Below are 27,510 nucleotides of genomic sequence, written 5' to 3' on the forward strand. Positions count from 1 at the left end.
AAGACACATTTCCTCAGCAACTGCTATGCAAATGATGGTTTTTCGAAACAAAACAGGGTGCTCAAATGTACTTGAAAACCTCTCCTAGACGTATACTAACTTCTTGACAAAGGCCTTTAATAAAGGTCTCTCCATATGTAAAGGTATTAGAACACACTGATTAACAAAAACTTGTACCATTCATTATTAAATCTATTTTTGCTTGCTGCTGGAACCCTCAAGCAGCCTAGCCATAGCTTAGGGTCTCGCTGTGGTAGAAATCTTTATTTATTACGTTTTGATATTTTTAGGATCTTAAAAGTAGGTTTAAAAGCTTCATCGAAATATTAAAGCAAAACCTGTTTTCCCCCCACCAATGAGGATTCCTTGACTTGCATGATAATTCATGACTCTTCCTACTAAACTGAAATGAAATTTTTTTTTTCAGCTGGGAGAACAGGGTTTGTCCAAAGAAGGTGACACATTAACTAACTGAAAACTACCTCACAACTCCCACTTCATGCTCTCCAACTCACCTGTATATGCTCACTGACCTGAATTATTCTAGGAATTTTAAGTTGCTTGACACTGCAATGGAAGTTATTTCTCTTCTATTTTCTAATTCAGGACATTCATGAGCCTGACATCATTTGCTTAGAAGTCTTTCACTGTTAAGTATTTAGATAGCATTTCACTGGCATTAGAAAAAATACTGACATTGAGTTTGCCTGAATATTTGCCTCAGTTTGATGATCCTCATGACACACTACAAGCAGCAAGTGGAACTCAGTATTGGGTAGTTGGAGCATAAAGGCTTTAGAAACAAACACAGCAGAATCCAAGCACCTGACCATAAAGTTATCTCAAAAAATGTTATTTTATTTCGTCACAGAACACCACCAAGATATTAAGTATTTCTTTGCCTTTTCCCTCAGATGCTCATACATTCCCCAGAAATCCATTAGAACAACCTTCAGCAGGCAAATGTCAATGCTAAGATTTAGTGCTTTTCCTTCCCAGTCTATAATGTACTTGATTTCTGCATGCAGCTGTTACAAATGTGACTGACTGCTGCTACATAAGCCTCCACATAATTATAATTGTCCTCTGCTACTGAATTGCTTCTACATGAAAGATGGATTTCACATTTTCTCCACCTGAAAGAACATTCACCTCCTGTGCGATTGCACACAGGGCACTGTGACAGCAGTGACTCACGAGCTGACCAAGAAATGGCATTTCCTTGGAATTCATTTTCTTCCTCAGAAGTTCTCTAAAATTTCTCCACCTATGCCAGCATACTAAAGAAACAGTTATTTTTTAAAAAAAGGCAAAGAAGATAAGCAGGCACACCACAGTGCAGGAACACCACAGATCAGCATATCCCTTGATGGACCAGCAGGGAAGATGCCACAGGAATCCCTTCCCCATTAGGTCTAATAGCACATCAAACCTTTTGTTAACATTCAAATACAACTTGCAGAGAAGGGCAACCTAAGGAATGAAATCCACCCCAAAATTCAGAACACATGTATAATTTCCAAATATTTTGGTGGACACCTGGGAAAGTGTTTAAGCGGTGTTTAAAGCTGGCACCTCCAGTTGATGTCTTAAATGCAGCTGGTAATCTAAACTGGTAATGTAGGAAGCCCTTCAAAATTAGGCTTCAAACTCTCAGAATCCCACACAACATGTGAATGATCTACAAATGACACGACATATTTCTAGGTTTCCAGTCTTCAGCAAGACTGACTTTATTAAATCTTGCATACTTATGGGACACAGGAATACTGAGACAACTGGGAGAATATTTTGCAGAGAAACCACAATAGATAAAACTGTTTTATTTAATAACCCTCAGTGATATTTTCAAAGCTAAGCCAGGTAGGACAGCAATGTTTTATACTCGTGCAAGACAGGGTAAGAGAAGCTTTAGCAGTGACATCTTTCCATTTTCATTTGATTCCCCTGCATAAGCCTGTCACAAATCTTGAGCACTCATCTCAGCATATCTAATAAACCCAAGTGTTCAGACTACTTAGGTGACAAGGTTATATCCATGTCTGTGTGGTTTTGCAGTAACTTTGCACAAATGGTGGTGTTCTAGCAACAGCTTTTGCCATGATCCTTCTCCCCACTCCTACTTACCACTGAGTCTAGCCAAGGGATTTTCCAGAAAGCTAGGATGCATTAAACAGTTCTCTTTAAAACTGATAACTAGATTCAACAACTCCAACAAACCTGCTGAGTACTGCCTAAACATTACAACACACTAGAGTTTATACCTACCTCCAGAGCTACAGAAAGAAAACATTATTTACACACTGCTGGCAAACTGCAAGGACATCTGCAAAGCTAAGTTGCAACAGTATTTTTTTTTGTAAACTGCCCAGAAAAGCCCTACATTTTGGTTACACATTAAAACTGAGGCTGAGATGTCACAGTTGATATAAACAAACTCAAAAAATTTTCTCCCTAGTATTTACCAGTTTTTGCACCTTGTTTGTTTTCAGTAACACCTAGCAGCAGTACCTGCTTATTCACATCACTGACAGTAATGTCTACACAAACATACCTCATAAAGGTTTTCCTGAAACACCAAAGAAACCACTTGATTCTTTCAGTTCTGACTAGGAAATCAAATGTAAGGTGTCATTTTTACAAAAACTCTGTTTATCACTAGCAGGTTTTTCATTACAATCAGGGGCACTATCTGATAAAATTTGCAAGAAGTGGTGCTTTGAATTGGAAATTTATATAAGGCAACTTACCTTGGATTGTAAAGCATCTTTTCCAAATTAAATTCTTTGAGATACGCAATTACTGCTGCCAGACAGCAAATAACAGGCTTATCCAAGCTTAGTATTACAGATAGGTTTTGAGGACCTAAAAGAAAAAATTTCTTCTTAAATGTTTATTTTCTGGTTAACTCACTGTCTGCTACTCAGGTATTGTAGAAAAAGCATAATGTGCTTTTCAATTTATTCTAATAGAAATATGTAATGTACGTACATTGTTTTATGACATCTATAAATCAACATAAAGCAAGGCTCCACAATAACACGGTTCCAAATAATGCAGAACATTGCAACAGTGTAAACAAACTATGAAACATTTGTTTCATGGGTTTTTCCTCATAAAAAAATGACTGTTGGCATGACAATAATCTAAATACACAAACTAAGAATGGAATTCTGACATCTTCATTTTTGCGCACAGTGCTCTACTACAGTGCCTGTTCCAGCTGCAATGACAGGAAAACTCACTCCACGACACCACAACATAAACTGGTATTTTTAAAAACGCAAATAGTTCAGGTTTTTTTCAAGGATATTTTTAAAGCTGTTCTCCTGTTCTCAGATAACACCTACAAGAACTTTAGAATTTAGTAGCAAGAATGTTACTTCCTGTCTTCTGAGAAGGCAAGAAAAAAGGCCCAGGAAACTCCCAGCCAGTCATCTCCATCCCTGGGAAGGGGATGACACAGGTGGCTCTGGAGGTCATCACCAAGCATGCAGAAAGAAAGGTCATCAGGAGTGGCCAGCAGGGATTCACCAAGGGGACACTGTTTGAGAGAGCTGGGCAGAGAGAAACCTAAGGAGGTTCAACAAGGGCAATACAAGTCCTGCACCTGGGGAGGAATAAGCCCAAGTACCAGAGCAGACTGGGAGTGACCTACAAGAGACCAGTTCTGTGGAGAAGGACCTGGGGGTGCTTGTGGACAACAAGCTCACCATGAGCTGACAGAGTGTCCTTGGGGCCAGGAGGCCCAGTGGGATCCCAGAGTCTATTAGGAAGAGTGTGGCCAACAGGTCAGGGAAGGGATCCTGCCCCTCTGCCCTGCTCAGGTGAGGCCACATCTGGAATTCTGTGTTCAGTTCTCAGCTCCAGAGCTCGAGAAAGACAAGATGTTCCTGTAGAGGGTCCAGCGGAGGCCATAAAGATCATTAAAAGGCTGGAGCGTCTCTTATCAGGAGAGTTTGGGAGCTAAGTCCGTTTAGTCTAAAGAAGAGAAGACTGAGAGGGGATCTCATCAATCCATATAAATACCTCAAAGGGGTGTCAAAGGATGGGGCCAGACTCACTTCAATGGGGCCCAGTAATAGGATGAGGAGCAGTGGCCATAAAATAAACCACAAGTTCAACTTCAACATGAAGAAGAACTTCTGCACATTGAGGGTGGCAGTACACTGAAACAAGCTGCCCAAGGTGGTCATGGAGCGTCCCTCTCTGGAAACATTCCAACCCCAGCTGGCCACGTTCCTGTGTCACTGCTCCAGGGGACCCTGCCTGGGGCTGGGGGGTTGGCCTAGATGAGCTCCAGAGATCTATTTCAGCCCCAAATATCCTGGGTTTCTGTGAACTTGAGAAACATTTCAGATGTTGAGTAATCCCCCTTAGCTGTTATGTACGTTTAAATTTAAATCTGTCTAAACACACACCTTCAAGCTATGAAAAAAAGTAATGGCAGCCCTGTGTTCATTTCTATTTAAATAATGTTCCTTTTCCTCCAAGCCCAACATAAGATGTCACTGCGCAGAAAATGAAGCAAAGGTTGCCAAAAGCCTGCATGAATGTAAAGGCTAATAGGACGCACGCTTCAAAGATATTTGGAATGAAAGACCTGTAATGTCACGCACTTCTTTTGCATAAAAATTGGAATGACATACCTGCAGTACCAGGCACCTCTTTTGTATAGAAGTCAGTAACCCTCTGGAAAGCATGGCTGTACTCAAAATTGAGGTTTTCCATCCTTTCTATCCTAATTCTGTCATCCTGTAACCTGAAAAAAAAAAAATCGAGTTTCAGGTTTTTACACTCCATTCATGAAGAGCACTGAAGGAGGTTACGAAAGTACACTTTCTTTTGTCTTTGCTTTGTTAGGAGTTGAATGGGTAAAGAATGAAGAGATGAGCTACTAAAGCAGGTTGAAAACATTTCCAAGCATAGTGTGTTTTTTTTAATGTTTCTTCTAACCTCTGTGAAAGTGCAAATAAAGCAAACCCAAACAGCAGCAAGCACAGCCAAAACATAGACAAGAGGTGGTCCAGCATACCTGCAAGGTAGATACAAACATGCCTTCACCAATCATAACAAGTATTTGCCTTATCTCTTCTTAAAGACTTTCAATGATCAAACACTTAAGCTATTATCCTATCCTATTGCAATATTTAATTATCCTTTGTCTTGGAAGATTTTGTTCCATGCTGTAGAACTAAAGGGCTGGATTTCCTTTAGTCTTATTGCAGTCTAGGCAGCCAAGGGTGTTATTTCTGATAACCCACTCCTGTCAGCATATCAGCAGTTCCTCCCAGTCTAACAGCACTAGAAAACACAGAAAACTTTACAAGGTGCAGCATTTCCACACTGGCTGTTTTTCCTAACTGGTTGCTGAAATGAAGATTGGATGCTGCTTTATCATTGCAATTTGCATAGCTGTTGATAAGCGTTGAACAGATATGCTGGTTAAAAAAAACTCAAAGAAGAATACATTGTGCCCCTTGAGCACAACTACACTACACAGTGAGCACTGAACCACGGGCTCGAAGAAAGCTCCAGTGAAAAGACACACACAAAACCTACTTGGCCTCAGGATTTTCACTCACTCTCACACTCCCATGGGATGTGAATTAACCAAGTGCTTTGAGAAGACTGGAATCATGCCAATGAGAGGGATTGTGTAGGTATTACAGCATGGAAGTTAATCAATACCCTTTTAGCAGGGCTTTTCAACTTCACAGGAAGAAACAGACAGACAGATTTTCTGTGTTACATTCAACATACTCCCACCTGAAAGGATCAATACATCTCTGAGGCCCAGCTCTTAAAAATGAGAGTTAATTTCCACACCACATGTCCAACTAACCAGACTTGCCCCAGCACATGCTCTGTAATCCTTTCCCTGCCTTTAACTCACTGATCAAATTAAGTTTTCAGTCTTTACACTCTCTGGGAGTTCCCTCTCCCCAACCCTTCTCAGAATGAGCAAACACTCCTTGAGCAAAGGAAAATATCAGCACCAGTCAGCTGTTTTCTTCCTCGCCTTTTTCCCCTTGCTCCAACCCCCACCAATCATGTGCACTAGTACATCCACCCCTTTCGGTAAATGTAAAATGGTAAAACACTGCAGTGTTTCACTGCAGTGGTGCAAAAACACCCCTTCAGCCTTACTTCATGAGGTGATGGATGATACCTGAGATTAGCACAGCACCTTTGATTCAGCCTTAGAAGACAAAAGGGCGTTTTTGCTGACGGTGTGTGAGTTAGGGACTTAGAGAAATATTTTTAAACAAAAATTTTATTTTTAATTTCTACTTCTTTATGTTTTTATAGCAATGACTGCAGAAAAGAAAGGCTCAACAAAGTCTGCAGAGTTAATTTGTAGAATGAAAGTCAAAAAGGAAGGCTTTGGGTGCATTTTACGGGATGGTTCATGCCACATCTGTTTGTTTTCTAATGCTTAAACATTAATTGGCATCATTTTTCTTTAACATATTTGTGATTTTCTTCCCTTTTATAATCAAATGTATCCAACTTCCTAGCATAAATTCTGGAATATGATAGTTACAATCAACAAATGTTGACTGACTTCTGACAGTATTTTTGTTTGTCAGCTCTATGAATGGGAAACATTTAAAATTAATCACTAATTTAAAATTATTAGCTCAATGATCTGCAAAGATCTTCACATATTTTAATACTTGTATTCTAGATACAACAACATCAAATACATATATGACATCCTGACTGAGAGTACGCACCTAATGTTTTAGATAAAGTAAAAAAAATGGAAAGTTACAGAGTCAATGTGTGAAAAAAACTACGTTTTTATCAAGATGTATGAAAACAAAGTTTGCTGCAGAAGGTTCTCATGTATGTCCTTTGTGCAGCAAGATGATCACTAAAGGTAATTTTCCTGATTTTAGGCAGGATGATATGTCGATGCATGTTTTATCTTTCCAGCCATCGATGCCTATTTAAATCAGAAGTCAATTCACCATTAACTTTTGTAAACATCACTCTTGTCAGAAGCTCCAAATGAGCTGCAGTTCAATTCTCCCAAGCTCCCTGAAAACAAGCCATGCTCTCAGTCCCTGAGCTCATCAGAGATCAACCCAACCCCTCAAAGCTCCTTCACCTCCCCTGCCCAGTCCTTCAGCAACCCCTGAACTGGACACTGAGTGACCAGGGAGCTTGGAGGGATGAAGCCCCAGTGCCCCCACCAGAACACCCTGCTTCTCCCACACCCGGGGTTTGGTGCAGAACTGCCTATCGTCTCAAGATAAACCACAAAAGCTGCCCAAGGACATGACCACCACGCACAGCCAAGGACCTGAAATCAGTGTGTCCACAGACAGCTGAATAAAGGATGGGATCCTACACACACTGTAATAATGTAATAATGTAATAATGTGATAATGTAATAATGTAATAATGTAATAATGTAATAATGTAATAATGTAACTTCTGCATCCTAACCTACAGTGTTCTGCAATTCTGTTACTGGAGGGACTGATTTATCTGTCACCCTGCTGGCAAAGTGAAAAAGGATCAACACTGCTGGGTATAATTCCTCTATTTATCTGACAATTCAATGCATCCACTTAAAATCCATTGCTTTACAAGTGCTGTAGGAAAAATATTTAAAAGAGAGCTCTGAGTTTGATGGAAGCCTCTTAAGAAAAACATTTATAAAAAGGCTAGAAGCTAAAAGGAAGCAACATAAATAAAACTAATTTACAGAAACTGACTCAAGATATCTAAAAAATAACAAAATATTTTATTAAGAATGAGCTTGCTTTAAGCACAAGAGCTAACTGCAGTTTGCTGAATAAATCAGAAATCACTCCATTGCTGCTCTACCATTCACAATTAAACAGGCATAAAGTGAATAAAGACTTACTGCAAAACAGACACATCCAAACTGAGTTTTCTTAAAGCTCAGCAAGTCCTCCAAAGAAAAGAAAGTAACTGCAGGATTTTACCTTTCAACTACTATCCTGCTGTGCCCATTCTGCTTTAGTACATTCACATGCAGGGGTGCATGGACCAAAATTTCCCCGCACAGCTGTGTATCACAACACAAGGACATCAATGATACAGAATTTGGGAAGGTGTCTGCTCCTAAAATTTAGTATAAAATTCTTACTTCTGATGTTAAGCCCAGATCTGTAAACCACAAATTATTTATTTAATTTTTACTGTACAACTTATTCAAACAGCTCTTTTCTCAGCATTTCTCACAGTTTATTCTGCTGGGATGACCAGTCTGTCACTGCAGGGAAAAAATTCCAGCACTGCCCAGCAGGGCAAGGCAACCTGACTGCATTAGTCCTCTCAGATATCAAAGCACATCGTGTCCCCTTCCTTAATCAATGCTTGGCATAAACTGCATTTCCTTTACTTGCCACCACTGTGTTACCTTTGTTATCCAGCCATTCCTAGGCCAGGAGGCTCAGGTCTGAGTGCGTCTGTGGGAACTGAGAATAACCATTCCCTTTTTGGTGAATCTTGGCACGGAGCTGCAGCAGCTTCTCTGGCAAAGCCTCAAGGACAATTCCAAGCAGTTTTTCTTTTGGCACTGAGCACACACATTTTTAGAAGCACAGCTTTTTCTGCAGTCACACTCAAGTACTTCCCCACATTTGCTCTGAGCAGCTTTCAGATGCCAGAGATGGAGACTGCTGTTGCAAGAAAACAGCAGCACAGTCACCTTCTCTGAATATCTGAATATCTGACACAAATTGTTGCTGTCCATGAAGACCAAAAAGAAATCACCACATGGATGTTATCAGTGTGTTATACACAACACATTACCTCACAGGACCTCCAGCTTCCAAAACACCCCATCCCAAACCTCTCCTGAATGACAGAAGCTGCTAAAAAGTCAAGAGGCAACTCTGACACACTTTAATATACATATACACATATACGTGTATCTGCTTACCCACATGGATTTATACATACAAATATATATACAGACACAGAGAAAAACTTGAGAAAAACTCCTTGCTTGCCTTTTTCCATCCAAACTACCAAGATTTCTCAACACATTTCTTGATTTTCTCGGTAAGAACTGCATCTGAAAAGAACTCCAACCACACTGACAAGCCTGGAACCAAGAAATTCGAAGAAAACATTGTTTTAGCTTTAGGAACTCAGAGGCAGGAGCTGCCAAAGAAATGGAGTAAGGATGTTAGAGAAAAGCAAAGGGCTGTGCAGGCTCTGCATGACACTGCATCCCTTCTGTGAGGGCAGAATCAGGTAGCACAGGACAAAACACAAGCACAATTGTATTGTAGCAGATCTGCACCCACAAATAGAAACCTTCTTCAGGCTTCTTCCATCTGCCTGTCTGAAGAATGGAATGAGACACACTGCACTCATGTCCTGGAAAGCAGAAAAGATCAAGAACTGCTAGGAAACTATTAGCACCTAGGAACAGCCAGGATGAGCAATAGTCAACACCAAAACAAGGCAATCCCACCACGTCAATTTAATTTCCCTCAGTTGCACAGGAGCTGATTCTGTGAACAGAGAAGACGCAGATCCTGTACCTGCTTGATCTCAGGGAGGTTATTACACAGTTTCACACATCCTCACTGGTGATGTGCAGAGCATGATTCACAGGGAAGTGCTCTCACAGAACAGTACCAAAGAGACTGGAGAGCAGCACTCAGGCAGGCAGCAGGGCTCCCTGTGAAATGAGGTGAGTGTTCTGCACAGCTCCACAGCTCAGCACTGCCCTGGGAGCACTCTCTGCTCCAGTACCACTCACAAAGGCAGACCCTGAGGACAATTCCAGCCCACTCAAACAGGGTGTGAGGCTGAGGTGACCACAAAGAGCGTTAGAAAACCCAACTCAAAATGTGGCAGAGAAACTACGCAAAAGGTACCCATTTTCTCCACCATCTACAGCTGTGAACAAACACATGGAGGGATAAATGAAGCCTTAACCTCTGATGTAGAAGTTCTTTCCATTCAATACTCCAAGCACGTATAGATTACTGCACACTGCCAGTACAGAGCAGTTCCTACCCAGAGACCAGCACTGCTTATAGGGAACGGCAGTGCCTTGTGAAGGTATCAAATCACACAACTCTTCAGAGCCAGCACAATATCTTGCCCACACCTCCAGCAATATTTACTTTCCTCTGTGTTTTGCAGGAGCTGTACACAACATGATGCTGGGAGGATGCAGTTCACACTGGTCTCATCAGAAGCCTGGACCAATCTGCCCTGTGATTGTCCCAGTGCTCCCCTCCACCTGCCCCCTGACAGAGGTATGCTACTGGCAGCCAGGTAAGCCAGCTGCACAAGTCTGTCCCCAAAATCAGCAGTTTCTCCATTCAGGATTATGCCAATCAAATAACAGCAAAAATCTCTCTCCTTGCAGGGCTTCAAACAAATTAAACAAAACAAACAAACAAACAAAAAAAACCACCAAACCATACCAAACCAAATGAAAAACAAATCAACAAGAGTGAGAAAAAATCGAACAGAAAAACCAACGACAAACAAACAAACAAAGGCAACAAGAACACCACAAAACAAAGCACAGGAAAATCCTCCCAAATATCTGCCATACTACATACACACTAACGAAATGCATTATTTCTTTCTGTTACACCCTATGATTGACAAATAGTTGCTTATGAATCAAAGTGGGAGTGAGGAAGGAGTGAGGACACAAAGCCAACCATTTGCTCACGACATCTAGGGATTATGCCTATAGGTAAATACAAGTATTTCTACATATCTGGATGAATACAACGAAGACGAAAAATGCACCGGTGACAAAGGAATGAAACGCCACACTTACGCTGTATATCCTAAAATCAGGCATGGAAGGCTCCTCTCCATCTCTCTTTCTTGTACCTTGCTGACAGGTCATGAAACGTGAGCCCTACATGGTGCTTTTGGGATCATTTCCAAATTCCAAACCACCCTTTCTGTTCTCAAGGATGGAGCATTTCTTATCCCTGTGCCGCCCAAGTTTTTGCCAAGTCGTAAATAAAATGTTAATTATCTGCATTCTTTCCCATCAGATAGGGTCATTTTCTGCATTTTTTTTCAGTGTGGGTCTTAAACTTCATACAACAACGTACAGCTCAACAAGCAAACTACAAAAAGGGAGTAATTACTCTTTTAATTCAACACTAGCCCTTACTATTGTGTCTGGTCTCAACTGTTCAGCAGCTGCAGCTCTGTGTGTTTACACCACTGCACCTACTGACTGCCAAAGTACCCCTCTTTGATTCTCTATTCCTCATATTACCACTGCTATTGTACTTTGTAGTTTAATATCCAGCCTGACTTTTCCTCATACCCTTCCTAGTGACGTTTTGAGCAAGCTCAAGCACACTAATTCGGGACACCACTTAATACTATTTTAGTTTCTTTTTGAAATAGCAAGCCTTTTAGAAGGCTTTTTACCAAAAGTGGCATTCTAAAAGCAAGTTTACAACACCAGACAATAGGCTGGCAGACAGAAAAGTGGAGCTCTGCATTACACATTATATAACTCAAGATTATTACCACTTTACCTTGCATCATTTAGGGAAAAAAAACCACAACTTTGAAGTACTTAAAAATATTACCAATAAATTGAAAAATAAGAAGAGCATGATTAAAATAAATGAAAAAGTTCTGGACAGGCAGAGCAAAGGAAAAGATGACAGAACAGCCTTGAAAAAATTTGTTTTGAGACTCCAATACAAAAGTGTGGACTATCACCTTGTTCTAAACAACAGCATTTCTACTACCTCTTGAGAACCCCACGGCACCATCAGTGTATCACACAGCCTCACAAAGTGAATGCACAGCTCCTTGTTCCACAAGGACACGTGCTGTCTGATCATACTTGTCCCGACTGACAGGAACACAAAACGTTCTCATTTTCAACAGCAAAAACTTCTGAGCACAAAGCACTTTTCTCTGTCTCTCCTGTAATGTTTTTGCAAAGGCTTCCCACCTACTAGATCTCACAGTGAAGTCGTAACCATTGTGCTTCTGTCAAATCTCTGCCTACTGTCATCAGCACTCACCATCAAAACCCCTCTCTAGCATCAAGCTGATGGAGGAAACAGTTGGTAGAAAACATCATTTTCAAAGACATATCTTCTCTAGCAGCAGAAGTAACAGTCTAAATTTAGCTTGAATAAAGCCAAGTTCAATGCTTAACGATATTTCCAAACTATTTTAATTATCTCCCCATCCCTTATGCTGTGTGTGAGCACAAAAATCTCCATTTTAATTTCAATATATTTGAAATAGCACCAGCCCTCAAAACACTGGAAGTTATGTGGGTAATGCACTGACATATGCAAAACATACAGTGCTTTGTCCAAAGAACAAAAGCATTTCCTAGGTGAGACTCTTTAATTAAAAATTAAAAGCATATGGCTACAACGCAACATACTTCTGGAAAGAATCTTAAATTCAAGTTAATTACTTCTTCGCAGCATTAAAGAAAACACCAAAACAAAGCCAAAAGCTGCAGAATGAAACAGCCACAGAAGATCCATAATGGTAAGAATGACACAGAGCTGCTGGACAGGATCCAGGGGAAGCCACAGAGAGGATTTGGGGTCTGGAGCCTCTCTGTGCTGGGCAGAGACTGCGGGAGCTGGACCTGGTCACGCTGGAGAAGGGAAGGCTGACAGGAGATCCCATCAAGCCATACAAACATCTCCAAGGGGTGCCAGAGGATGAGGCCGGGCTCTGTTCAGTGGTGCCAGTGCCAGGATGAGGAGCAATGGCCATCAAATTAAGCACAGCAAGTTCCACCCCCAGCGGGAGGAAGAACTTCTGTCCATGGAGGGGCAGAGCCCTGGAACAGGTGCCCAGGGAGGGCCTGGAGTGTCCCTGTCTGGAGACATCCCGACCCAGCTGGACACGTTCCTGTGTCACTGCTCCAGGGGACCCTGCCTGGGCAGGGGTTTGGGCTGGATCATCTCCAGACATCCTTTCCAAGCCCAGGGGTGCTGGGAATTCTGTTTTAAGGATTACTGCTGAAGTAGGAATCAGATTTGCCCAGGTAAGTGGTAAAAAGATATTCTACAAGCACAGACTAACAACATCAACAGAAAGTAGAATGGAAGTCACCACCAGCTTATGAAACATCATTTCCAATGATTACATAAGAAATAACTGAGATGGTGACAGACAGGGTCCATCCAAGTCTCTGCTTTAAATCAGTATGAGCTAACCTCCCACACTGCTACCACTAATCTACCTGCCAAGAACTGTCAGAAACATAATTCCTGTTCCTTTAATCAGCATGAATTGCTGTGGATATTTACAAGGAGCACCAAACATCCAATACAGACCTCACTGAGAAAGCACATTGCCTCAGCAAGCAGCAAGGCCACACCTGAATTTTCCACCCATCACTGCACTGAAATGATTTAACTTCAGGGGATTTAGGCTCATACTCAAGAAGGGATCCAGCTGCTGTTGAGGCTCTTACACACCTTCCTTTGGGTTGCAGAGACATGGAGTGCCCACTGCCTGGTTTCCAGCTTCCTCTGAGGGAGGCCCAGAACCTTGTATGATAAACACAAAGAGCTACAGAACCCCATGAGGGCTGTCCTGGAGAGGAACAAGACATGCAGAGTCCCAGGGATGGTCTGGAGGAGGGGGAAGGCCAGGGAGCAGATGGCTGCATTCCCACAGTGTCACATGGGAACGGAAGAGCTGAAAGGCCACAAAAAGAGACAAAAAACTAAAAAAAAAAAAAAACAAGAAAAACCCCCCAAAACTCACACACACACACACACAAAAAAACCCCACAAACAAAAACAAACAAAAAAACACCCAAAACCCAAAAAAACCCTCCACCACTACAAAAAAAAAACAAAAAACCCCAAACAAGACAACTAAAGACAACTACAGATAAAAATCTACCCTGCTGAATCCTATTGATAAACACTCAGGCTAAGATTACAGACTGACTTAATCAGAAAAAGTAAAATCAAAATTAGCCCATAACACCTTAGTTTAGTTTAAACACGGAAGGAAAGCATATGTTTTTCAAGCTATGCTGGTAGGTTATTACACATGGCACTCAGGCAGAAGACTTGCAATTGTTCTTTAATTCCTTGCTTACTCTAAAAAGTTATAATAACAAAGAGAAAAAATCCAAAATACATAATCAGGATTTTGATAATTTTATCCAGCTATTTTTGAACAGATATTCTGAATTATTATCTTTGATAATTAACTATATTCAAAATAAGTACCTGATCTATATCTGAATCTGAAAATTCTGGATACCTGGTCCTCTGGGTATCAGCCATCATTAAAAAGTGGAAAATACATTCACTCAGGCTGCAGAGGAAAAGAAAAACAGCATGATGATTGCATTCCATTATTAGGGGGCTACAGCATATGTCAAACGAGGGCAGACTAAGGAAATTGAATTCATTTGGCATGGAGAAAGTTAAGAGGTAATCTTCTACCACCCAGGGGGCATTCAGGAAAGCCTGGAGCAGAATCTGGTCAGAGGTGCACGGACAAAACCAAGCAGCCATGAATTGCATTCTCTCCCACAAGACCAACTGAACACTCAGACAGGTGATACAGTGAAGCTGGGGGCTTCCTTTCCTTGAGCGTTTCCCAAAGTGGACAAAAAAAGTCTAACACCTGAGCTCCAGAAATCTCATCCAAGACAAAGTTTCCCACGATTTTGAGAAAAAAAATTATTCTAAGAAACTGTGTAAGTCATCAGGTGTGTTATAAACCAGCTGTAGACCAATTGCACAAATCAGAAAAGAACACACAGACTGGCTGCACAGTCACTGGTCCTGCAGACCCTTCTGTGCCACAGAAAAGAGGAGAGTACAAAACATTTAATGCACTGCTAACACAGCCCAGTGAGGAGCTCTGGGATGGATCTGATGCCTGGTCTGTGCTCACATCACAGCTTCAGGTGATCTGCTTGCTCCTCACCTCAGGAATTCAAGCTCTGCGCTCTGAGCAGAAAACTAAGGGATTCTCCATGCAGGAATTCCCTTAACATGTCTTCTTGTAATGGACTTCACCCACCTACAAGGTAAGAGATATGTTCTTCCCTTATCTATGGGCAGCAGGAACTACAGGACATACCATTTATGCCAAATATCCAACCATATTCTTTCAGCTGAGACCATGGCAGAAAGTCCCTTTTTTTCAGTTTTTGGCATGTGTAGCTCACTGCTCACATTTCATTCTCCTCTCACGCCACTGACAGAACCACTTGAACCAACTCCAACTGAAAGGATATGATAGATTATGTAACTGCTTCGTCTTTCCCTTTTTTCTCTTCCAATTTGGAGGCTCAACATTTGGGACACTAGCACACTGAAGTACCCTCTCTGCTACAGAAATAAAAATTTTAAAGCCACAACAGGATCTTCCAGACGTCAGCATCTGCAATTACAGATGTCATCAGAGACCATAAAAAACCCCAAAGTATTAAACAGCTCCATCCTAAAAATCAAACCCACTGTTCTGAAGACTTTTCAATAATCCATCTAAATTTGCCTTTGCACATGGCCTGGACCTTGCAAAGCCTTTTTACACTTTTCCAAGAAAGATCCAGCCGCACGATGCTCCAGTGCATTGTCCCTAATGACCTCACAGCCAGATGAGGCTGGAAAATTGTATTACCCGATTTTCTTTCAGAAATGTCTCTATCTGAGGTCTCCAGCTATGATTAAAATAAAAAGACTCCCAATTCCAAGTGCACAAAGACAGCCAGTGAGATGCTACCTTCAAATATAAACACAATAGGCAAAGTTCTGCTCTAACCTCACTCCTTTCTTCTTTGCTGTTACTGGAGTTATTCTCCTTCAATGCTGTCAAACCATGGCAGGATCTGAGTAGGGAGCTGAATATAACAATAAATCCAAGTCTGAAAGTGAGCAAGAAACTCCTTAGGAAGTAATCTGAATGAAAGCAAGAGAAGACAGAAAAGAGCAGGAATCTTTATGGTTACATGTGCTAACCTGGCAATTAATAATGCTTTCATTCTCCACTCGAAAACCAGAGGAGGCTTCAGAGTTTTGGTAACGTGCATTAATGGCATGCTCTTTTTAATAATTCTACCTCAAATACAAATGTGGTTCTCATACATCTAATTTAAAAAAAAAAAAAAAAAAAAAAGCCCTGCAATGGTAGACAAATGTTGAAATAAGGCTTCAAACCCTGATAGCTCTCTGTCAATCACCAGGAAGGCCAAGCTCTGGCTTCTGAAAGAAGAAGAAGCTGCTGAGTTTGGCCATGACTTGCCTTGCACAATGAGTAGTGTGGTTTTGACACGAAGTGTGCGTGGGTCCATCCCCAAGAGCAGATATTCCGTATTTGGGGAGTTCTGCAGCTCCCGAACACCTCACAACTGGGAAAGTGAAATGTAGGATGGGTCCAGGAGCCCTCCTGACACCTGGGGACAACCTAGTCCAAACTTGGGAACCAACTGTAAGACTAAAGGACAAAACACTCTGCCCATGCAGGAAGATCTGCTCTGCCTCAGCCCTGCTCACCCCACACACCTCAGCTCAGAAAACACCATCAAAATCTCTCTGCTAAAGCAGAATTTGGCACGGGGAACTTCTCATCTCCATCAGATAAAGAGCTTTGCATGTTTTGTAATGGTTTTAATAGAGGCTGCTGGACAGAAAACAGGATACATCTGGCTGGTCAATTGACTTGTAATTAATGTCTCCTTTGATAAGCTGATACAGATTTAAGAGTCCATTAAATGTGATGAATTGAACTTGTTAATTTTTCAACAAATTATTTCAGGCTTTCCTGTGAGATGTACAAAGATGCTTAAACACAGTCTTATCTTTAAAAGAATAAATAAAAATAGTGTTAACAATTATACCCCCAATATAAAATATTTTCTTCTTATGCCATATTCCTGTAATTCAAGAGTGGGATGTTTTCACCAGAAATTGTTATTTACCTTAATTTCCTGTTCTGTGAAAATCTAATACAAGATAAAAAGCAAGACAGTTCTTCTTCCCAGGGGTTAATTTAGCATGCACTATAGCTGTACAGTGCGTACTCTTTCTTTCCAAGGATTTACCATTAATGAGCCAACTGCAAAAAGCCACTTAAATTATTTTACAAATGGAAAAAAAAAAAACATTTCGAGGAAGAAGATGAAGGCAGTTTGGGCCAAATGGTATGCTTTTAAGGAAAAAAAATGAAAAAGAATTCTAAATTGAAATTCAATTTATCTCATGTTTATACTTTAAGGGCTAGCAATGGTTCAGCTCGAAATACAGTTTTAAGTATCACAAGGCTGCACATCATCCCTGAAGAAGTGAGCTGAAAACAGAGGTCGCAGAGTTTTGTCTTTGTTCTTCAAGTAAGTCAAAAATTGAAGAAAAAATAGTATCTTAATTGTACAGACAACAGATACTTACTTCAACTTATTAGATTTTGTAACTCAAGACGTAAGGAAACTGAGCAATAAATCTTCTATTATTACCAACCAATCAAACGGTTACAATATTAGAGGGAGGAGGGGGATAAAACTACCAAGTGAAATTGAGTTTTTCTGTCAGATAAAGGATTTTTGTTCAGAAGACACACGGTCTTCTTTTTGTTCAGTACCTATCTTCTAAAATACAAGAAGTTGTTGGCATAATCTGTCTATAAAGAATGTTCCCAACAAAATGCCAAGAATTCCTTTCACCCAGCTTAACCTGAAGCGTACTGGTCTAGCTTCTGCTCCTGGTCAGTGATGAGCCAGAAGTATCTGAAAATACATCCCTATTAATGCACAATAATTCATTCATATTTTTGAAACCCTTCCTGTATCTGGGCTGCAGCAGAGGGTCTTCAGATCCTGCTGAGTCCTCTCTCAACAGCCAACTCCAAATGGACCACTCTCAACACAGCCACACTCAGGACAAGTTCTCTTTCTTTAAAAAACAAATTTAAAAAAAAGGATTACATTAAGAGAAAGAGGTTTCTTGGTATTTGTGGGTTTCTATTTCCCGCTGCAGTTCTCTGCGATGCCACAAAAACTTTCGCAATGATCATACAAAAAGGCACTGTGGGAACACAGCCAACTCCTTAACCCACCAGCAGCACTTCAAAGCTTCTGGTGAAACTCCATTCTGGGACTCCCCTCCTCAGTACATTGAAAACCAAACGTGTTACTCTGCAACTAATAACATCTGATAGTATGCTAATTATATATCACAAGATGATTAATTGATAGCATGGGTAGTTTGCCCCCTGCCGTGGCTCACAAAGGTACATCATGGCTTTGAGTAGTGAACAGCAGATTCCAAAATAAGCATTCCAAAATATAACTTAATTGAAGCTAAATACATTTGATGATGATATTTATGAAACTATTTCTATGCTTAGGCAACTCAAGGCACTGGCATTCAGATTCTGGTGCCAGGTCAGGTCTGTGCTCTGACTCTGGTCTGAAAGCTGGGCCAAGTGCAATTTCCCACACTCAGACTGTTTTGTCACACAGGGCTATTTTCACCTAGATTAATTCAAAGCACCAATCCCAGTGTTACATTTCAGAGACAAACCAAGCTGGGTTTCTTTCTCAAAGCTATGAGGAGTAACAAGTTCACTGTACTGGCAATATACACAGGATGCTTTATGGTAAGGCTTAACTTCTCCACTTCAAAGATGGAAATTCATGTGCTATCTTTTCAGACAATTAAAACAGATTAATAAATCAATTAATACTCATAGTAAGAATTTTTGACAGCACACAACTGTTTCCCTTAAATTAAAGGTTTTTAGCCCCTCTTCTTAGCTCACTTTCTCTCAAATTAGTACTTTTTTTCTTTTTTTTTTTTTTTTGTAATAGCAAATACAGCACTTCCCTGGGAATGGATTTGATGGATGGACTGTTCAGGAATCAGGAATCAGTTGGTTGTACACATCCAGAGGGCACTGGTCAAAGGCTGAGCCACAGTGGATATCAATGGCCCTCAGGGGTCTGTGCTGGCACCAGTGTGATTCAACATCTGCATCAGTGGCACAGATGGAGGCATCCAGGACACCCCCAGCAGGTGACACCAAGCTGAGGCTGCAGTGACAACCCTGAGGGACAGGATGGCATCCAGAGGGACCTGGACATCCCCAGGAGTGGCCCATGGGGATCTCAGGGGGTTTAACCAGGCCAGGGGCTGGTGCTGGCCCTGGATCAGGACAGCCCCGGGCTGGATCCAGGCTGGGGCTGAGCAGATGGAGCAGCCCTGGAGGAGCCCTGGGGGTGCTGTGGGGCAGAGCTGGGACCCCAAACCCCTGTGCTGGGCTGAGCCCCAGCGTGGGCAGCAGGGGAGGGGGGATTCTGCCCCTCTGCCCCCTCAGCTCAGACCCCACCTGCAGAGCTGCCCCAGCCCTGGGGCCAGCACAGCAAGGAGCTGGAGCTGCTGGAGCCAGGCCAGAGGAGGCTCCAGGATGAGCAGAGGGATGGAGCCGCTCTGCTGGGAGGAAAGGCTGGGAGAGCTGGGATGGTTCAGCCTGGACAGGAGAAGCTTTGGGGTGACCTCACTGTGGCCTTTCAATTCTTAAAGGGGGCCCATAAGGAAGATAGGGACAGAATTTTTAGTATGGTCTGACGAGACATGGCAAGGGGTCATTTTTTCAACTAAATGAGAGTAGATTTAGACGAGACTTAGACTGGATATATGGAAGGAGTATTTTGCCATGAGGGTGGTGAGGCCCTGGCACAGGGTGCCCAAGAAGAGATGGTGGATGCCCATCCCTGGAGACATTCAAGGTCAGGCTGGACAGGACTCTGACCCACCTGGTCTACCTGCAGCAGAGAGGTTGGTCTAGACGACCTATAAAGTCCCTTCCAACCCAAAAGCTTCTGTGATTATATGAACACCGCCTTGCTCTTCACAGTGTTCTCCTGGCTCCTCTTCAAGCCCTGACAAGACCCGTTTCGTAAAAAGGAAGATGCACAGCCACAAAGCAATAGCAGGCATGCAGTGAGATGGCAGGTGGCTGTCCAGGAAGCTGTCCAGGAAAGTTATCCTTCCTTTCCATACCCCTGCACTACTCAGAGCACGTGACACATGAAGCAGGATGGAGAGGTGTCATTTGTACCCTCCCCAAGGTCGTATCTGTGAATTCTCTCTCCTCCTGAAGGTCCCCTCAGCCACACCTCTGTAGAGGGGCCTGCAGGAGCAGGACAGTGCCAGGTTGCCAGGAATGCAACTGGAAATGGGGACAGGAACATCCAAGACACATAAACAGACACATAAACAGAAGGGCAGAGACAGGACGAAGTGGTAAAGACTCCAGAAAGCAGCAGCATAGCTGTAAAACAGCAGGCAGGAGGTATGGAGGGGCAGTTATCTTTGATCTGACAGAAGCCAACCAGACAGGCACAACAGAAAACAGGAATACACTCAAATATATTTGCTAGAAAATGTTCTTAATTACATCTATTTCCCTCTGCAGAAAATCTTTTACATAAACTGAAAGCAAGCATCTTATATAAAATCTTTTTGCTTTAAAAACCACTGTGCTGCTAGGTAATACAGAGTTAATTACTACCGTAGTGATTTCAAATTCTCTACTAAGAACCCAGAAAACATTCACGTGAATTTTGAACATCTAACAGTCATTTGTACTATTCCAAATTCCCAGAGGAAGAGTCCATGCCCAAAGCACACTCCTCAGGAGTCTAATTTACCAAAAGCCTCTTACCTCTGCCGTACTAGAAAAGAACATCTGTTAAAAGAGACAAACACTGTCAGTTAAGTACAGAATTAAACTGCTAAAGAGAACCCGAAAGATAAATCTTGCTCCTTTCTGCAGTTCACCAGATTGATGGTAGATAAAAACCCACTTCAGTTTCATTCTGTTTCATTCTGTTCAAAATTAAGAAAACAATTACATTCTGGGTTTATGAAAAATAAATAAATTCATGGCCTCTCCTCCCCAGCTCAGGAGGGGCTTTGAACTATGACTACAAGAGCATTACTCTCCTCACTCCATATCACTGCCACCTACAGGTCAAACATGCACACAGCCTGTCTTCCTCTGTCCCATCCTGTCTCATTGACATCACTGCCTAGATTAAAACTGCTGAATTTCTAACTCCTGGCATTAACAATGAGGGCAGGAAATGGGGGAAAAAAGGTAAAGTCTGAGATGTTAACACATCCAAGGTATCCTCAATGCCACTGTTTCACAGGGAAAGAGTTACGACCCAAGTCAGCTTCAAAGTTGAATAAATTATGAAAAAACAGTCCTTTTAAAACACTAGGACTTTAACATATATGCCAACATTCATAGACTGTTTAAAAAAAATTAACTTGCACACCAGTTTTAAGAGCTTAAGAGTCATCCTCCTTTTGAATATTGAAAGATCACAATATATGAATTTATACTGAGAGAAAAAAACAAGCAACATCACAACCAGAGAGGACAAAAAAAGGTACCCTAACTTACATGTCACCTCCTACAGCTTCTGATCTGTCCTATAATAATAAATCAGACAGCTGCCAAAACACACAAACAAAGGCTTTAAAGTTTTACTTCTCCTGCTTCTCTTTATAAGGTAGGGGTTTTCTTTCCTTTGTAAAAAGTTTACTTCTTGATACCAAGAAACTGGACAAGCAGCAAGCTCAAGACTTAACAGTTCTTCATTTGATAATTTCTATCTCAAATGGAGGGGAGGAAAAAAAATCTAAACCCCAGAATATTACTGATCAGTGCAATAATGCCACAAATACAGCTGCTGAACACAGCATGTTTTCCAAGCTTTGCAGTCACATGAGGAATAATGCACCTTTGAACCAGGTATGAGTCTGGGAAAGCTCAATAGAGCTTTGGCCTGGGGGGAAATTTATAAATACACTGGCTGGGAATGGCAGGCCTGCAAAGGCTGTAAAAGGCAATGCTAACATTTTTTATCTAATTTATCACCCAGGGTAAGAACAGTGCAGCACACTGCATTTGGACACAGGGCTTTGCACTTGCCTCTTCATGCCCCTGCAGCAACAACACCAAGTGCATGAGGGGGGCAGTAATTCCACCTAGAGGACATTCCAAACTGTGAGGGGCAGTCAGGCAGCTGTGGCAAATAAATACACTTTACTCATAAGCAATTTGTAAAACAAGATGTAAACCCCATGATTCCCTCACCTGCAATGCCACAGTAGACAATAATGAATGCCAGTATTGAGAAGAGCAGCATGTCCTGACTGAGACAGGATAAAACTGGCAAAAAACACCAACCACCAACTCTTCCAGGTTACTGCATGAGGTGGTAACACTGTGGTGGATTTTTTTCCCCTGATCACCCAAAAGGACAGAGTTCTGACATTACCACTTCAGGCAGTTGCCTGCACAGACCACGGGCTGGATTCTCAGCAGCGCAAAATACCACTTGTATCAGTAAACATCTGCTCACTGATGGGGTTTGTATTTACAGAAAACAGCTCACGTGCTGGTTTTGTACTTTAGTTGCTTTTTTTGTTCCCTGCTGCAAATTTAACTGCTTGTAACTTCCACTGACATAAAACATTCTCAAGATGTTTGTCACAGCTTGCCTTTCACTTAAAAATCCATGGGAACATTACAAGCTATACAAACCATGAAACCACTTTTTATGATCACCAGGCCTCTTCACTCCTCTGTTCTACCACTTAATGTGCAATGCTGTTTACTCTCACTGAAACCCTTTGGGGTCTTGTTTTTGCCACTATAACCCTTCCTGTCCTTGTTCACCTACAAACCCCAGGAGCTGAGCTATGTAAATAAATGCACATGCCCTTCATAGAAAAAAAAAATTCCTTAACATTAACTATATGAATGCATCCTCTAATCTGAGCAACCAGCAGTCACATATAAAGACCCACAAAATTAAAAGCATTTTGATACAGTTACAAGTCAGAGTTCATTCCAGCTGAATTTCTACTTGACTTATGACATAAATCCATAACCCTGTCCATGAGAGCAATTAGCACTGAACAGCACCATTGACCAAATGTAATAAATCCAGTACAGCTCACTCTAAGAGACCATGACAGAAACTGGAGAGGAACAAACCTGCAGAGACCTCGCCCAATACAGTTAAAAGCAGAGGCCGCTGCTAAACCAGAGGGCTATTAGCACTGCACTTAGCAGAAGGAGCTTGAAATTATATTTGCAGAGGTCCTGAAACACAAATTAAAAAGGCTTGTGTTGAACATAATGATGGAGTTTCAGCTACTTGAGGCATTCCATCATGCCTGGAGAGGGAGGATGTGTTTGGTTCTCAATGGGTCTGAAAGAGAAGGGAATTCCAGGGAACCAACTCCAAGCCAAAGACTACTGCAGTACTCAGGAAAGAGCAGAAAACTGAACCCCGTACTCAGAACCTTAGAGTTATCACAGGGCAACAAGCTGCAGACTACCTGCAGCCTAAACAAACAGTGCAGACCTGGGTGAAACACCTTGGGTTAAAAGTTACTCATGATCACTGTGTTTTCACAGGGTGTCCAAGAATGCTACAGAATGGAAATTGCAAAAAGAGGGCAAATGGAAAAAAGAGGGACAACAGAGCAATCCAAAGATGCACTGTATTTTCCAACGAAACAAGAAGAGGCAACATGAGAGGAGCAAAAATATCCCAAAGGAGCCTCAAAGACAATGGCAGGAGACCAATACAGGCCAGGTTTTAAAGCAGCCAACATGTTAAGAAGGGTGGGTGCTCACCCTGGTCTAGAAAGAACTTGGAGTACAAAATGCTATGTTCTTTGGAAAAAAATATGTCTTTTCTGAAGGCAAGACTTTTTCTTTGTTTTCTAGAAAGAAGGAAACTAAAACCATGAAAAGATTTTGCTCCAGGCAGGTCAGCACTTGCAAACAGATGTTACTAACAGTTTTGGAACAGCACAGTACCCACCAGAACAGTTTGTCCTGAACCAGTTTTTGTAACCTACTTTTAATACAAGCTTTTCTTTTGAGGGAAGGCTCTTCACTGGCCCCCAGTTCAGCATGCTTGAAGAGTATTTCCCAGTCAATAAATCCACCCTAGAATAGTAAAGAATAAAAAAAACCCTTACAGAACTTGAAGGGAAGCAGTGAGACCATGAACTCTTGTCAGCGTAATGGGGCACTGAACCAACTTAGGGCTCCTCTCATAAAGCTGCAGTGCTTTACCTTAGCTCAACATTTTATTTCATTCTTTTGGTAACCATAAGCACAGTCTGTGTGCTGGCCACATCATCTTTCTCACTCAGTGCCAAGCTCTAGTAAGCAACATCTAACACCAAATCACCCCTGCTGCAATTCTTGCACTACACAGGCGGAGTAGAAAAACCTCTCCTCCCCTCCCTTCCCTATTTTTTTCTCCCATCTTTACCCTGTTTTCATAATTTCAGTGGTTTTCTGCTGTATCCGTACCCTACAAAAACACAAAAAGCCTTCTTGAACCACAAGATCTAGTTCCCATTATTTTAGTTAGAAAGGTCTTCAAAAAATTATGGAAATTAAACTTTTTACAGCTCATAGAAGATTCTCAACAAGAGGTCTTAGAAAAGAGCTGGTAAAGGATGAAATCACCAGGTACTGGGCCAATAACCAAACCTGAATACTACAGACATGCCAATATGCGTTAAAATGAAATTACTGGTGTACAAAAGAAATGGTACAAAACCAAACCTAATTAAAAGCACAAGAAAGCAGTATATTGAAACCACTTAAATTACTAAGAAATACTTCAGGGCCCTCTAGTGGTTTAATCTCTGGTACAAGAAAAATATCCATGAAGAATTGTTTTTAAAATAAGGCTGCTGAGGTGTATTGTAATAATGTGTTCTATTTTTGTCACTCTCATGTAATTAAGGACATTTGGGCTGGAAAGTTGCCTAGCAAATTACCAGAAAGGTGAAAAAACTACAAACTAATCCCTGTTCACAAAATCAGCTAATGGGTAGCATTTTTTGTCTTCACAAAAACAAGAAGTCACTCATTAACATTCTCAACTGTGCATAACCAAAAAAACACAAAAGAAAAAGGAAAAGAAACACAACCACTCACCAAAATTCACGCCAGAATGACTATTTCATTCAAAATTGAAATGTCAAGCCCTAAACTAGCTCTCTACAGTCCAAAACTTTTAAACCCATTTAAAAAGAAATAGTGAAAAACCAAAATTTTCTCAAAAAAATTGCATCTACAAGATTTCATCACCTCTGTTCAGAAGACTGCTTCATCCTTCATCTATCACCCTGAAAATTACATCCTACTCCATCTTTACTACACAGCAAAACTGATACAGGAAAGGGGTAACAAATTTCCTCTCAAAATACACCAAGAGAACTCGAAACTCTCGAAATACAACAGGAAAGCAAAGACATGATTAGTCACAATACTTCTAGATCTGTACCCAAGTCCAAGATGGTGTAATAGGACAAACAGTTGCAAAGGTTTTCCACACCTATCTACATTAATAGAAAAGGAAGTCTCATGTCTTTTAGAGACCTCAAAACTATGACAAACATGGAAAAAAAGCCACATAACACCTCTTTTAGATCTGAAGGGTAAGTGCATGAGCTTGGAAATTACTCCAGCAGATCCTGTGATCAGGAGTGTGGTGGAAGGACCACGAAAATGACAATGTTTAAGTGCACAAATCTATCACAGGCCAGAGACACAAGCCATGAACTTCAGTATAAATACAACTTGGGAGCAAGTGCCCAGAACTCAGTGGGATTTGGGAAGTTCTGAACGCAGCAGCAAACTGTAGCTACTCTGAAAAGGGCCACGACAGAACTACACACCCATACCTGCTTCCGGATCTCAGCTTCACCAGTGGGTCTGGGAAAAAAGAACCCCAAACAACAAACCCCCCACAGAACTCACCTCATGGAGGTTATACTGTGGATGAGCTTTTCAGATTGATCTGACAGCCTAGATGGAAGAATTATTTCAACTGGCTGCAGGCGCAGAACCCGACTCTCCAGCTCCGAGCAGGAAGCACAGTCCCGAAAACTGTCAAAAATTACTTCTCCTGTAGTTGGCTGGATTGCCTGCCAAACAAAAATATATACACATATATCCACTGAATACTCACATTTTCAGGACCTGCTTCAGTGGCTCAAACTGTTAACCAGAAAGAAAATCTATGGTGTAAAGTTATACAGCACCCCCACACATAGTGGAAATGGCAGATCAAAAAACCTGAATGTGCTTTTTTTTCAAAGCCATGATACAACAATAACTTCAGAACACAAACAGAACTTTATCTTGATAAGTGGCAACAATACCTTACAAATGCAAATGTGCTCCTGTTGTTACCAGTCCATCACTGTTCAATTTTTAATATCAGACAATCTATTAACTGAAGCCTATGAATTGTACATGTAATGCGAACTGGAATTTGAACACTTGCTTTTGTTTTTCTCTCCCAACAGCAGCATGACATTCAAACAGAGACATAATCAAGATACATTTAATTAATTCATTACCAGCTGACTGGGCTTCAGTTATCACTGCGCTCTGCTGGTTAAACAGGACTGGTTTTAGTCTTCATCATAAAAGACAATACAAATCTGCAGTATAAGTGGTAAAAAAATCCTAAGTCTCTTCCTATAAAGAATGGCATTTTGTAGAGCAAAAAAGTGCTCACAAGCTTTAAAATACTGACTCTAAAAATGTTTAAACACTGAAATTTGTAAAGCATCTGAACTAATGATTTCCCTAATGTATTTGGTTAACATACTAGTATGTTTTCAAGTGAAACAGCAGCAAAACCAGTTTGATAAATGTTCAATTATCAACTCCATACCCTTTCTGCAGCTTTCAAATATAAAGCAATAACAGTTCACACATAGATATCTTACCTAAAGTGCCTTTTTTTCGCAAAAAAAGAAAAAAATCAATTCCTACTCCCCCGCAAAATAAAATCTAAAAGACAGAACAGTCATGAATTTAACACGGTAGCCACCCACCTCCCCAGAAAAAAACAAAACACACAACAAAACAACTGCGCAGACCCTAAAATACTGACTCCTGAGAAACTAACTTACCATAATGCCTGTAACAATGTCACCTTTCTTTCTGTCTTTCAGGTTGTCTCCATTTTCAGAGATGCAGAGGAGGTAGCTATCAGGGACATCTGCTGCTACCTCCTCAACATCTAGAGAATCATCCAGCTTCAACAAAGGGTTCACATGTAACAAATGTTAAAAAAAAAGTACACACATTTAGGTGAACTATTCACGGGTCTTTCCAGATCTAAGTCTTGTACTCTCAAACATTAATCTAACAATCTTTTCAGCTTCTGCTATCTAGTAAGTTTGTTTGAGAAATTTAATTAAAACCATGAGGTAGATAAGACAGGATAGAGGAAAACAAAACATGGAAGAAAAGATAACAAATTCATTGGTTAAAAGATGTTTCTCTCTCATTTCAACATTTTCTAGGAAAGACCAGCAGGACACTGCAGATGTGGTAAGCCCACTCCATGACTTCAGGAAGAAACTAGAGTAAACACAACAAACCTATAGCCCTGAGGAGATTATTAAACGGTTTGTAAAGACAGCAAGATGTTTTACC

The 27,510-nt window shown here is 41.2% G+C and overlaps 1 protein-coding gene across 1 annotated transcript in view; it reads right to left on the reverse strand.

The window, feature by feature from the left end:
- The window catches only part of MSH3 (mutS homolog 3), an 89,726-nt gene that overhangs the window by 53,926 nt on the left and 8,290 nt on the right, over nucleotides 1-27,510 (reverse strand). The window contains exons 7-10 of the mRNA XM_066181962.1: nucleotides 26,982-27,127; nucleotides 25,816-25,982; nucleotides 4,650-4,762; nucleotides 2,751-2,865 (exon numbers count right to left, since the gene is read on the reverse strand). Of these exons, the coding sequence (XP_066038059.1) occupies nucleotides 2,751-2,865; nucleotides 4,650-4,762; nucleotides 25,816-25,982; nucleotides 26,982-27,127 (541 nt within the window). The remainder of the gene's footprint in view (nucleotides 1-2,750; nucleotides 2,866-4,649; nucleotides 4,763-25,815; nucleotides 25,983-26,981; nucleotides 27,128-27,510) is intronic.

Source organism: Chamaea fasciata, unplaced genomic scaffold (genome assembly GCF_029207755.1).
Source record: "Chamaea fasciata isolate MVZ Bird 193981 ecotype frontalis unplaced genomic scaffold, bChaFas1.0.hap1 SCAF_4, whole genome shotgun sequence".
In the NCBI taxonomy this organism is placed as follows: Eukaryota; Metazoa; Chordata; class Aves; order Passeriformes; family Sylviidae; genus Chamaea; species Chamaea fasciata.